Source organism: Cornus florida, unplaced genomic scaffold (assembly GCF_030987335.1).
Source record: "Cornus florida cultivar Cherokee Brave unplaced genomic scaffold, ASM3098733v1 CherokeeBrave_3.0.0_Hap2_Chr06, whole genome shotgun sequence".
In the NCBI taxonomy this organism is placed as follows: Eukaryota; Viridiplantae; Streptophyta; class Magnoliopsida; order Cornales; family Cornaceae; genus Cornus; species Cornus florida.
This window is the reverse complement of record NW_026775576.1, coordinates 6,422,863-6,437,243: the sequence shown is the minus strand read 5'-3', so window position 1 is coordinate 6,437,243 and position 14,381 is coordinate 6,422,863. Positions and strand designations below refer to the sequence as shown.

Genomic DNA, 14,381 nt, shown 5'->3' with positions numbered 1-14,381 from the left:
AGCTACTCCATTCTGTTGAGGGGTATCGGTGCAAGAAGTTTGATGGATAATGCCATGGTCAGAAAAATAGGATTGGAGACCAGAATAAATGTACTCACCCCCATTATCAGAGCGGAAGACTTTTATCTTTGAATTGTACTGTTTATGGATCATTTGATGAAAGGACTTAAAGATAGTGAAAACTTCACTTTTTTCCTTCATCAGATAAACCCAAGTAACTTGGGAGTAGTCATCAATGAATGTGACAAACCATTTAGCACCCGACAGAGATTAGTCACATGAGAAGGGCCCCAAACAGCACTATGAACAAGAGCAAAAGGAAATGCACTTTTATTAATACTTAATGGAAAAGGTACTCAATGATGTTTAGCAAGTTCACAAGTTTCACATTGAAATTGAGAAACATCAATAGCAGAAAATAAAGAAGGAAACAATTTTTTAAATAATAAAATGACGGATGTCCTAAACGCTTGTGCCATAACCAAATGTCACGGAATGAACCATTAGTGAACCGCACAGCATGAACTGAGGTTGAAGCAGCTGGTACATCCAAGAGATAGAGGCCACCTTGTTCACTAGCATGACCAATCCTCGCTCCCGTCTGAAGATCCTGAAATATATAGTGAGTGTCAAAAAACGTGACAGACCAGTTTAAGGTTTTAGTAAGTTGACTGACAGACAGCAGATTAGTGGATAATCTAGGGACACAAAGAACATTGGAAAGGTACAAAGAATTAGAAAGAGTGACTGAACCTTCACCAATCACAGGGGTAGGGGAACCATCAGCAGTTGTGACACAAGTTTTAGTAGGTGAGGAATAACATGAGAAAAAAATATGAGATGTAGAGGTCATGTGACCAGTTGCCCCTGTATCTATAAACCAAGATTCTGAGGAAGACTTACCGGATACACTAAAACAATGACCAAGGTAACCTGAGGATGTGGCTAAAGAACTGGACCCTTTAGTAGAGAGCAAACAAGCACGCTCCTGAATCATTTGTTCCATCTGGCCAGAAGAGAACTTAGTAGCAGATTGGTCACTGTTCTGATTACTAGAAGAGGTATAATGAGCCTGGAAGCTAGAACGACTCCCTTTTCCGCCCTTACTGCCTTCACCTTTGTCACCCTTTTTTCCCGGCCACCAAGGCGGATAACCATTGAGTTTAAAGTATTGTTCTCTCATATATCTAGTTTGGTTATAATAATCACAAACCAAACAATCTTTGTCATCAGATTTAGTAGTTTTAGCAACATTACCAGATGGTGCAGTTGGTAGAGGATCGGGCTGATGTGCTAATGATACACGAGGTGATTGACTTGTGGTAGAAACCAAAGCAGGTCCTTCTGGAGAAGTTGGCACGAGCATAGCAGATCGTCGGAGGGCTTGGGTACGCACATAAGCATAGGCCTCACGTAAAGAAGGAAACGAATATTTTCCAAGCACCTGATTCCTTATTTGGTCTAGATCTAGGTTAAGACCAGCAAGAAACTCAAAAACGCATTCTTTTTCAATCCGCTTATTCAACAGAGTGGTATCAACAGCGCATTCCATTTCGCAAGGTTGATAATAGTCGAGTTCTTGCCACAAAGCTTGGAGGGCATTGTAATATGCCACCAATGTCCTTCCCTGTTGAGTAGTAGCCTGAATATTACGCTTCAACTCATAAATCTATGCCTCATTTCCTCCCACAAAATAAGTCTGAGATACTGCATCTCAAATTTCATTAGCGGACTTGAGCCGCATATACCCAAGACTAAGATCAGAGGTCATAGTTTGAAGGAGCCAAGAGCATGCATCTTCTGCAACCCAAGTCGTGAAAGTTGGGTCATTGATCGCAGGTCGGGGTTTTTCCCTAGTCAAATACCCCAACCGGCCTTTGCCGGTAATATACAGCTTCACAAAGTGTAACTAAGCCAAATAATTGGTCCCATCAAGTTTACATCAACTGGACATTCATCAGATCTTGATGCGAGTTAGATGCAGTTGGAGGAATCATTAGAGTCTGAGAATCAATCTCAGAAGTCACAGAGGTTTCAATCTTGTCTGCCATGAAGTCAAATAAGGATACCTGGTCTGTGGTGGTGTGGTGGTGGGGAGGGCTGTCGGTATGTTTTGGGGTGATAGAAAAAACTGGTGTTTGGGTAATAAGATGTATTTGCTGAAAACCCTAAAAGAAAAATAAGGTTTTAAAATTCCTCTAGATGGCTATGATAACATGAAGATTTTTCCAGAGATAAAGGAATAGGAATAATTCTCCGTGTTTATTCTTCTCCCTGTGGAGGATTTAAATGGTACACAAATAATTATAAAGAAGGAAAGAAATTAAAGAGTAAAAATCAGCTCCTATAACTATGCTAATCAGCATCTAATCAGCACATGTACAGCTAATTATCTATAGATGATAACAATTATATAGTCATCAATACAACTAATTATCTATATATGTCAACAATTTACTCCTACACACTGTTCAATTCAACTAATATGTCTAATACCACACCAGTGTATCCATTGTCAAAAGTTTTTGTATTAAGCCATCAAATTAGCTTTAAACAACACATGTCCATTACATATGTTCTTTTCCCATCTCACTTGTGTGTGTGTGTATTAATTACAATTACAGTGAGAAGACTAATTTGCCCTTGGAAGTATACAAATTAAATAGGCACATCTAATAAATAGTTCACAAAACTGGGCAGTGGGGGTGATGGAAAGAACTTATACGCTGTTCATGATGATAATTGTTCTTACAGTAGTTATTGTTTCTTATTTAGCATATTCCGAGACTCCTTTTGCGAATATAAAATTTCCCACTTTGGCCAGCACCTGAAAGAAATCTAGTTGACTAAGAGCTTTGAAGTTGATCATAGACCTGTACAACCCCCGGATTTTTCTTCCTCTTTATTTATTTATATATGTCGTACTCTGCAAGACCTGGACCTTGTATTTACCTTTTTTGGGCCGGGGCCATACTGACCATATCCAGTGTAGTCCATTAGCAATTGTTTCTGATTGGCTGTAAGTTAGACATTTTAATTCTTTGTATTGGAAATTGATTTGTGTTCTGTTTGACTGTTCTGTGACAGGTTATCTGATTGCTTGCATTTATGACGTGAAAATCATATTGACACGAATTATATCTGCAAAAGAAATCACACATGGGGATTTTTCAGAAAATAGAAAGGCACTTGTCAGTTTGATTGAACCAACCATTGAGTACGTTATGAAATGCATTTTTAAGAATTCATATCAGGTTGGTGATGGCACAATATGTGGTAATTATACTTCTTGCTTATACTTTATTTTTTTTTTAATGACGGAATTGTGTCTCGTGTTATACCTTGCCTAGAACTGGTCATGTATAAGAGAAGTACAGAAGAAGTAGATGGTGGAAATATAGGCAGCTAATTCATCTAGTGATAATTTTTTTTATGCTGCATTAATATTTGGAGAGCATTTACATGTTAGAACATCCAAAAACTGAGTGTCATAGAAAACATCATAGCAAGAATGTGTGTCAATCATTGGACTGACACTAGTAGAGTTCCTCAATGTGGTTGGAACACTACTGTTAGCTCATGGTGTGGCTGTACATTTCCAATTATGTTCTTACTGCTTAGGACCACATTCTAGGTACATTAATGGCCTAAAGTCTCTGTTGCGACAAACACAATCAAGAATAATGACAGAAAAGTAAACTCTCTTTCCCAAACAGTGACCCAAGAGGGAGGGAGTTTTTGGACTTTTAGTAGAAATATAAAAAGAAGAAGGAGAGAATTGTGTAAAGGCTTGAATGAGATGAATCACTCATTCATAGCTCTAGTATTTATAGATAAAAAGAGCACATGCTCATATTACAAGAAAGGAAACTAAATCAAATCAGAGCATATTCTATATCATAATCAAATCTCTGCTAATATGGTAAGTTATTCCATAAATCGTGGTTATCATATATGCTAACATATGCATAGTCAAATCTTTGCTATTCTGGTAAGTCATTCTATAAATCATGGATATCATATATGCTAACACTCCCCCTCAAGTTGGTGCATGGATATCTGAAACGCTTAACTTGGATAATGCATTCTCAAACACAATCTTGTTGATGCCCTTTGTAAGAATGTCTGCAAGTTGCTGAGAGCTTGTGACAAATGGAGTGCAATTTTGACCAGAGATGATCTTCTCTCGAATGAAGTGACAGTCCACCTCTATATGCTTAGTCCTGTCATGCCGAACGGGATTTGCAGCTATGCTATGGTAGACTTGTTGCAGTAGAGTGAGAATGGAAGAAACACTGGAAGGCACATGTCTATCATTAAGGTTTTCGGCCATAGCAACTCACATACCCCAAGAGCCATAGCCTTATACTCTACCTCTACACTAGATCGAGAGACAACATTTTGCTTCTTATTGCGCCAAGTAACCAAGTTACCACCAATAGTGGTTCAATAACCCGAAGTTGACCTCCTATTTGAAATTGATCCTGCATAATCAACATTTGTCCAAGCCTCAACACGTGACCATGATTGGCAAACAAAATACCACGGCTTGGAAACCCTTTTAAGTAGCGAAGGATTCGAATAGCTGCATCAAGGTGAGCGGCACGAGGAGAGTGCATGAATTGACTTACGACACTCACGGGATAAGCAATGTCAGGTCGAGTTATGGATAAATAGATGAGCGTCCCCACAAGTCGACAGTAACCAACATCTGACAATGACTCACCCTCAGAATCAACCAACCGATGATTCTGCTCAATCGGAGTATCAGCAGGATGAGCGCTAAGCTAACCAGAAACAAAAAGCAAGTCAAGAACATTCTTGCGTTAAGAGATGAAAATGCCATCCTTGGAGCGAGCCACCTTGTTAGAATGTTATATATATATAAGTGTTGGGTCATTATGTAATTACAGAAAGTTGATAGGGCCCTTGTGTTATTAAGTAAGACTTGTAATCATTATATAAGCCTGCATAGACTTATTAGGTCTATTATGTTGAATATACAAGATACAATCTCTCTCTCTCTCTCTCTCTCTCATATGATTATGAACATGGTATCAGAGCGCTGCGATCATGGGTGTGAGAGTCTTTAATTGGGTTGTTATTGTATGAGATCGGCATTGCAATTGTGGTGTTGGTGGTCTTGGAAGTTCCTTGTTTGTCGTCAGATTTGAAGATCGTTCACTGTCGTCGTCAGATCTACAACCTCGATCGTCGTCTTCAGCTTGTTCACCGTCGTCGTCAGCTTGGTCGTCGTCGTATTTGCCTTGTTCGTCGTCACCAGCAGCTCCTCTTTGTTCTTCAGCGATCTCGCCGACATCAATAGTCTCGATTTGCAGAGGTGAGGGTTCATCTTTTTGATTCGCCGACATCTACAGTCTCAGTTTGCGATAGCTGCTTATTGATTCGGCCGTTGATTGTGAGTGGGTTGCCGTCATCTCCGCTGCGTTGTTCACTGGCGTCTGTGAAGGTGTGAAGAAGAAGACCCATGTTTGGCTACACGGATATAGCTATTCCAACCCTGGTTTACTAAACCTGGGATGGCTTAGATCCGGCCCGTTTGACCAGATCCGGCCCGTTTGACCAGATCCGGCCCGTTTCATCCGCTCAGGTTTCAGGTTGCAGAACGTAAGAATCGACATCTCTTAGAAGTAACTCGTGCTCTTTTGTTTCATATGCGTATGCCTAAACGGTTTTGGGTTGATGCTGTTCTTACTGCCTGTCATCTTATTAACAGTATGTCGTCATCTGTATTAGATGGCAAATCTCCACATTCTATTTTATTTCCTGATTCTCTTTTGTTTTCTCTTCCTCCTAGGGTTTTTGGATGTGTATATTATGTCCAAAATCTTGGTCCTGGTTTTGACAAACTAGACCCACGTGCCACAAAGTGTGTATTTCTTGGCTACTCTCGTTCTCATAAAGGTTATCGCTGCTATAGTCCTGTTTCTCAATGGTACTTTATTAGCGCGGATGTCACATTTTGTGAATCCATCCCATATTTTTCAGATACTGATTCACTTCTTGATATCACTCTTGAGTCATCTCTTTCTGCAGTTCCTCTTCCCTCACTTTCTCTTCAACCTCGATCTCTGGTTCCTTCGCCTGCCCCGTTACAGGTGTACACTCGAAGACCAAAGCCATTTGCTGTCGTGCCTCCTCCATCGTCTTCAGAGTCTTTGGATCCTACACCTTCCACTGTGTTTGACTCCTTGCCTATTGCACTTTGTAAAGCTCCTCGCTCGTGTGTTACTAAACATCCCATTGCTCAGTATGTCTCTTATAATTCCTTATCGCCATCTTTCTCATGTTTTTCCTCTAAGTTGTCTACTACATTTGTTCCTAAGACTGTGGAGGATGCTTTGTCTGATTCGGGCTGGAGGAAAGCAATGCAAGATGAAATGGATGCTTTGCATAAGAATGGCACTTGGAATCTTGTTCCATTACCTCCGGGTGCTAAACGTGTTGGTTGTCGCTGGGTATATACTGTGAAGTATCTTCTAGATGGGTCTGTTGAGCGTTTAAAAGCACGTCTTGTTGCCAAAGGTTATACCCAGACTTATGGTATTGACTATGTTGAGACATTTGCCCCCGTTGCTAAGATTTCTTCTATTCGTGTTTTGATTTCTCTTGCTGCTAATCGACATTGGCCTCTGTTTCAGTTAGACGTTAAAAATGCTTTTTTACATGGTGACTTAGCAGAAGAGGTTTATATGGAGTAACCACCTGGGTTTGTTGCTCAAGGGGAGTATCTTCACACTGTTTGTCGCCTTAAAAAGGCCCTGTATGGATTGAAACAATCTCCACGGGCTTGGTTTGGGAAATTCTCTGAGGTGGCATTAAAATTTGGTCTCAACACATATCAGACCGACCATTCGGTGTTTCACCAGCGCACTAAAGCTGGCTTCATATTTCTTGTGGTGTATGTAGATGATATTGTGATCACAGGTGATGATTCTAAAGGCATTGCTAAGTTGAAGTTGTTTCTGCAATATCGATTCCACACTAAAGACTTGGGTAAACTTAGGTATTTCTTGGGTATTGAAGTTGCTAGATCCAAGAAGGGTATAAGTTTATCCCAACGGAAATATGTGTTGGACTTATTAGAAGAAATAGGTATGTTGGGTGGTCGTCCGGTTGATGCTCCTATGGATTCAAATACAAAACTTGTGTCTGATGAGGGTGATCTATTTAATGACCCGGGCAGATTTCGTCGCCTTGTTGGGAAATTAATTTATCTCACTATCACTCGACCTGACATTTGATATGCAGTTAGTGTTGTAAGTCAGTTCATGGGAGTCCCTAGAATGCCACATTGGATTGCTGTTCTTCGGATTATCCGATATCTCAAGCAAGCTCCAGGTTTAGGGTTACTATATAAATCAAATGGTCATCTCAGGGTGGAAGGTTTTACAGATGCTGACTGGGCTGGTTCTCCTTCAGATAAGAGATCTACTACAGGATACTGCACATTTGTAGGAGGAAATCTCGTTACATGGCGAAGTAAAAAGCAAACGGTGGTAGCTCGATCTAGTGCTGAAGCTGAATATAGGGCAATGGCTCATACCACTTGTGAGTTGACATGGATACAACATTTTCTAAAAGAACTTGGGTTGACAATTGAAGCTCCTACTCCATTGTTCTGTGATAATCAAGCAGCAGTTCACATTGCATCAAATCCTGTGTTTTATGAGAGGACAAAACCTATTGAAGTTGATTGTCACTTCATTCGAGAAAAACTATTAAGTGGGAGTATCTCTACTCCATTTGTGAAATCTGAAGATCAATTAGCTGATATGTTTATCAGAGCATTGGGTCATAACCGGTTAAGAACTATCTGTTCCAAGCTGGGATTATTTGATATATACTCTCCAGCTTGAGGGGGAGTGTTAGAATGTTATATATATATATAAGTGTTGGGTCAGTATGTAATTACAGAAAGTTGATAGGGCCCTTGTGTTATTAAGTAAGACTTGTAATCATTATATAAGCCTGCATAGGCTTATTAGGTCTGTTATGTTGAATATACAAGATACAATCTCTCTCTTTCTCTCATATGATTTTGAACACACCTCAATGCCCAAGAAGTGCCGTAGGGGACCAAGATCCTTAATCTCAAACTGACGGCCAAGATAGCTCTTAACCTTAGCAATCCAGTAGTATCATCGCCGGTAAGAACAATATCATTGACATACACAATGAGAGCAACTGTCTTACCGCCCGAATGACGTAAAAACAAGGTATGATCAGTTGCACTTTGATGGAAACCAAAGTTGAGCATGGTAGTGCCAAAGCGATCAAACCCAGCTCGAGGAGACTGCTTGAGGCCATACAAAGAACGACGAAGATGACATAACATACCAGAATGAGCAGGAGAACGAAAGCCCGGAGGAGGAACCATGTACACCTCCTCCTGCAAATCACCATTGAGAAAGGCATTCTTGATATCTAATGGAAATAGAGGCCAAGATCGAATCGCAGCAACGGAAAATAATACACAGATGGTGTTCATCTTGGCAACAGGGGCGAAAGTCTCCTGATAATCTATGCCATAAGTCTGAGCATAACCCTTGGCAACCAACCGGGCCTTGTAACGAGCAACTGACCCATCTGGATTATACTTAACTGTAAACACCCAACAACAACCCATAGCCTTTCATCCAGTAGGAAGCGGAACCATGTCCCAAGTCCGATTTTTCTCAAGTGCTTGTAGTTCTTCTATTATAGCATCGCGTCGTTGAGGTTGTGCAAATGCATCTGTAACACTAGAAGGAAGAGGAACCGAGGCAACGGAGACAAGAAAACTCTGATAGGAGGGTGAGAGAGCATAATTAGAAACAAAATTAGAAATAGGGTCTGTACAAGAACTTTTACCCTTTCGAAGAGCAATGGGGCGATCATCAAGCGAAACAATAGCTTGAGAAGACGGAGCTGGTGCCGAAGGAACAGGGCAGTCGATCGTGGGAGTAGAAGCTTGTACCTGTTGTCTCTGATACCAAGTAGAAATATAAAAAGAAGAAAGTGAGAATTGTGTAAAGGCTTAATTGAGATGAATCACTCATTCACAGCTCTAGTATTTATAGATAAAAAGAGCACATGCTCATATTACAAGAAAGAAACTAAATCAAATCTAAATCAAATCAGAGTATATTCTATAGCATAATCAAATCTCTACTAATATGGTAAGTCATTCCATAAATTGTGGCCATCATATATGCTAACATATGCTTAGTCAAATCTCTGCTATTATGGTGAGTCATTCCATAAATCGTGGATATCATATACGCTAACACTTTTCTCAAACGCTCGGTGTGTGGGTTGATTTGGCTAATGGGAAGCTCTTTACTCAATCAACTCATACATAATTATGTTATACAGTTAAGCTTATTCCTTACTCATACGTGATTGAATGAATATAACACAAGTATTGTTCAATCATTCCAACCAACAACATATTCAATCCAACCAATCAATCTACCCAATCCAAGCATGCATCCCATCCTCCTTTAAATGAATATTTTCATAATAATAAGGAATCTCATGGAATTCATAATACAAATGTCATGAATAACATTATTGTAGAGTTCACAAGAATATCATCAAACCCTTGGCATGGCGCATCTCTTGTGGAGTTGGTGTGTCACCCCTGCCTGATTCCCAATGACAGCTTTTGATGGTCAAGATGTTGACTTATGTAGCTCTATTAAATTATAGAACGAGGTGTCTGAGTTATCTTGTTTGCCACGGGAATGGTCATGCCCTTGATAGATAACGCAAAACGGAGAGATGCTTACGAAGCCAGGAAAAAAATTAGTTGAAATGGATTTCCTTTTGCTTTTTTAGTGGCAAAAATTTTGTTCTCCAGATGAGGAACACAAAGGGGTTCCAGGACAGGCTTTCTTAATGCAGGTTTCCACATGAGTGAAGCTCATTCCACTGTGGAGTGACTTGTCCTTTTCTGTGTTTCCTTATGATATGCAGTAAAAATAGGGTTTCTAAGGAAAATGGATGATGCATGTTTTTATTTAGCAGCCAATTTTTAGGTTGTTGCATCTAAGTTAATAACTTCTTTTAAGTTATTTCATTCAAGTGAATAAAAATAACAAAAATGAAGTTATCTCATATGGATAGTGGGTGCTAATAAATTATTTGTACCTCGTTTGTATGGATTTAATAATATTTTATTTCCATTGAAAGATGGAAATTGAAGATGTACTAAAAGAGCTTGGATTGGGGAGGAATCAGACAGAGTTGTATGGGAAATTCCCATGTACCTCAGTTTTTCTTCATCATCTGCTCAAGGAACTGCCCACTGGATTAGTCAATTCTAATGCCATGGTGATTCTTCAACTCATTGAATGCAGCAATGATTATTCATTTGAGCAGGTACTTCTCATAAGACCCTGATGCTGTATCACTTCCGTACCTCTAGAGCATGTGCTTGCTTTGTCGACTGTGTTCTACCGACCACTACTCCCATCTAAGCTGTTTAACTTTTTGATATGCAGTGTTTAAATTACAGGTTGCTAGGATTTAGGCTGTCTGAACAGAGATCTCAAATGGACATAGTCCATGCAGTAGTTAATAAAGTTATTCAGGTATTAAGTATTTTGATCTATTGTTAGCTTTTTGAACCAAATTTGAGTAGTTTATTTCTGTTGCATGTATCTTTTGTTGGTTGATGTAATGGGATCCTTATTCTTTCCATGCATAGCCATAGATCCTATTCCTAATCTGTACGGTGTGCTTGTGTTTCTTTTCCATGTTCTTTGTGAAACTTCTAGCTATCTTGCTCTTATTTTTCATGAGATCATTTCTTTAGTTCAATTTGAGGATAAGGAGTGTTTAGTTTAGTTTATAACAGTCATCTTTTCCATCGCACTACAATGAGTTTTCACTTGTCCTCCTAATGCCGTGCCTTGGGCAAAGTGTAGGGGTCATCTTTACTGGTTTTGTAAAATGTTATGCTGCTTCTTTTTTCCCCTTCTTAAACCAACATGTCAAATCTTTAGTATTAATTTGCAACTGCAAGTCTTGCTAGTCACTTGCTACTTGATCTCCCATACACTTGTTAATAACCATTAAAAGTACAGAGATTTATTTTTGTATTTTTTTATTTTTATTTTGGGGCACTGATGGTGTTAGTGTCTTAGAGAATATCAACTTGTCTGTCTATCATAATTATGTATATAGGGTACTAAACTCGCAGCCACTGTACATATACTTGATTTGCCTTCATTAGTAAATGCTTGCACTCTCTTTCGTTCGTTGCATGTACAAATGGTATTAACAGAATGATTTGTGATTTGTATGAAAAATTGGTGAATATAATGACTATTTTATTGTAATTTCTTCATGTGATGTTCACACTTCATTTATTAGGGAAGCTTAGCACTTGTCTTTGTTTTGTGTAAATGTTCCAACATTTTAATTCAATGCCACTTACTGAAAATTCCTCATATTTTTTAATAATTTCTACAATTTCACCAATGAAAAAAAATTACAATTTCAGGTCGCTTCTCAATACAATAGCCTTGATGAGTTCTTGAAGGTTGTGGATGCTTATATGGATAATATTCTTCAAAATCAGATGGTAAGTTGAGTGCCTTACAGTGCTATAATGTAATTTAGTTTTGGCCTTGTCTGCTTTGTGGTTTTGTGAGTTGTGTAACTGCAAATTTACTTGTTGGCAATTTCTTCTATTGTGTGTGCCGAAGACATGGGGGTTTGGTTCTATGACTAGTTATTATGGTGTGTTCAGTTGAACAGGACATGCCTACTAAGAAGTGGTGCCTGTGCATTCATGTGATCATTTTAAGTGAGTGAGGACTAAGGAAAAGGAAGTGAGAGTTTAGAGAGAGGATGGGAAGAGAAAGGGAACGACGGTTAACAACTTCCATCAGCATATACAATGAAGTTACATTATAATGCTAATTAAGGGTGTTCAAGTAGTATTTATAATATTGTACTGGGAATCATTGCGTTTTTGAAGGCATCATAGCATCAGCCCAAATATTTAACAATACCTCGACCCATGATCGAATACTCAGGTTCTTTTCCATTTGTTTCTTTCTTCTCATTTTCCACTTCTCTTCCTTTTTTCCTCTTAACAAGGCATAGTACCAGACCAAGGAGGCAAAGAGCAACACAACAAAACACCCAGACATCCCGCACGCTACATTCTCTATGGATTCTACAAGCATGCTATCTGGAACGATCCCGATGAACCTCTGAGGCTCCTGTGTAACCCGCATGCTACATTCTCTATGGATTCTATAAGCATGCAATCTGGAACGATCCCAATGAACATCTGAGGCTCCTGTGTTGTCACTAATATATAATGATATGAAAAAGGACATGTATGTAACTGTGACCATACTAAGAACAATTATGGAGGAAACAAGTAAATTTTCAAATATTATAGGTTTACATCAAGGATCAACATTAAGCCCATATCTTTTTTTGCATATGGTTTGTGATATTTGTGGATGATATAAATTTAATTGATAAAACTAGAGCAGAGGTAGATTAGAGGTTTGAAGGGAAGCTCTATGATTGAGTATACTGTTGAGAGATAAGAGAGAGAGAGAGAGAGAGAGAGAGAGAGAGAGAGAGAGAGAGAGAGAAACGAGATGTTTGGTGGTGTTCTCTTTAGATTACAGAGAACCCTAAAATCTGATATATATTAATATACACACTTACAAGTGTAGCTTATTTACAATATAACCCCAACTCTATCATTAATTACACTATTACTCAACACTCCCCCTCAAGCTGGAGCATAGATATCTACCATGCCCAACTTGTTACATAATTCTGAAAATTGAGATTTTCCCAAGGCCTTAGTAAATACATCTCCCAATTGATCTTTGGATCTCACATAAGTAGTAATTATCCTCTTACTCATCACCAAGTGTCTCACAAAATGGCAATCTACTTCGACATGTTTAGTTCTCTTATGAAACACTGGATTGCTGGCAATGTACATGACAGCCCGATTATCGCAAATCATTCTCATAGGCCTGTCGTTGCAAAAACCCATCTCTTGTAAAAGAGATTTTACCCACATCATTTCCCAAGTTGTATGAGCCATTGTTCTATACTCTGCCTCTGCAGTAGATCTCGCCACAACATTTTGCTTCTTGCTTTTCCATGTTACCAAATTACCTCCAACAAATGTGCAATATCCAGATATAGACCTCCTGTCCATTTTACTTCCTGCCCAATCTGCATCTGTAAACCCAACAATATCCATGTTATTAGAAGACTTAAAGACAACTCCTTTACCAGGAGCTCCTTTCAAGTATCTCAAAATTCGATATACCGCATCCAAATGAGGTTGTCTAGGTTGCTGCATGAATTGACTTACCACTCCTATAGCAAATGTTATGTCAGGTCACGTCACAGTCATATATCACTTTCCCAACAAGTCTTTGATATCTTACTGGATCATTAAGAAGTTCTCCCTCATCTGAGGTAAACTTTATACTTAAATCCATAGGAGCATCGATTGATTTTGCTCCTAACATGCCAGTCTCACTTAATAAGTCACATACATACTCCCTTTGAGGTATGCAAATGCCTTTCTGAGATGTTTGCTACTTCTATTCCCCAAAAATATCTCAATTGACCCAAGTCTTTCATATGAAAATGCTTGCTCAAAAAATGCTTCAATTCATCAATACCATTTTTATCACTTTCTGTCACGACAATATCATCTACATAAACTGCTAGAATGATAGAACCACCTTGGCAATTTCTCACAAAAACAGAATGATCTGATGTAGTTCTTTTTAATCCAAATTTACTCATAACAGCACTAAATTTGTCAAACCATGCCCTTGAAGACTGCTTCAACCCATAAATAGCTTTCTTTCATCGACACACAAGATGTGACTCCCCTTGAGCAATAAACTGAGGTGGTTGCTCCATATAAACTTCTTCTTGAAGATCGCCATGTAAGAAAGCATTTTTAATATCTAGCTGATAGAGAGTCCAATTATGAATGGCTGCATCTGACAATAGAATACGGTTAGAATTAAGACGAGCAACAGGTAAAAATGTTTCAAAATAGTCTACCCCAAATGTCTGAGTATAGCCTTTAGCTACTAAGCGAGCCTTCAACCTTTCAATTGTACCATCAGGATGGTACTTGATGGCATACAGCCATCGACAACCAACTGTTTGCTTTCCAAGAGGTAAATGAGTTAAGACCCATGTATCATTATGTTGAAGAGCTGCCATTTCTTCAAGCATAGCATGTTTCCAACCAGGAGAGGAAGGGCTTGAAGATATGATTGAGGAACAGAAACAGAAGACAAAGCACAAACAAATGACTGAAAAGATAAATAAGCAAAGGAAATAACCTGTTCAACCGGATG

At 38.9% G+C, this 14,381-nt stretch overlaps 1 protein-coding gene across 4 annotated transcripts in view; it reads left to right on the top strand.

Annotated features, from left to right (window-relative positions):
* The window catches only part of LOC132311079 (uncharacterized), a 127,177-nt gene that overhangs the window by 50,676 nt on the left and 62,120 nt on the right, over positions 1-14,381 (top strand). For all 4 annotated transcript variants that reach the window (XM_059808800.1, XM_059808799.1, XM_059808798.1 and 1 more), the window contains exons 8-11: positions 3,088-3,254; positions 10,198-10,386; positions 10,509-10,598; positions 11,513-11,593. In XM_059808800.1, coding sequence (XP_059664783.1) covers positions 3,088-3,254; positions 10,198-10,386; positions 10,509-10,598; positions 11,513-11,593 — 527 coding nt within the window. The remainder of the gene's footprint in view (positions 1-3,087; positions 3,255-10,197; positions 10,387-10,508; positions 10,599-11,512; positions 11,594-14,381) is intronic.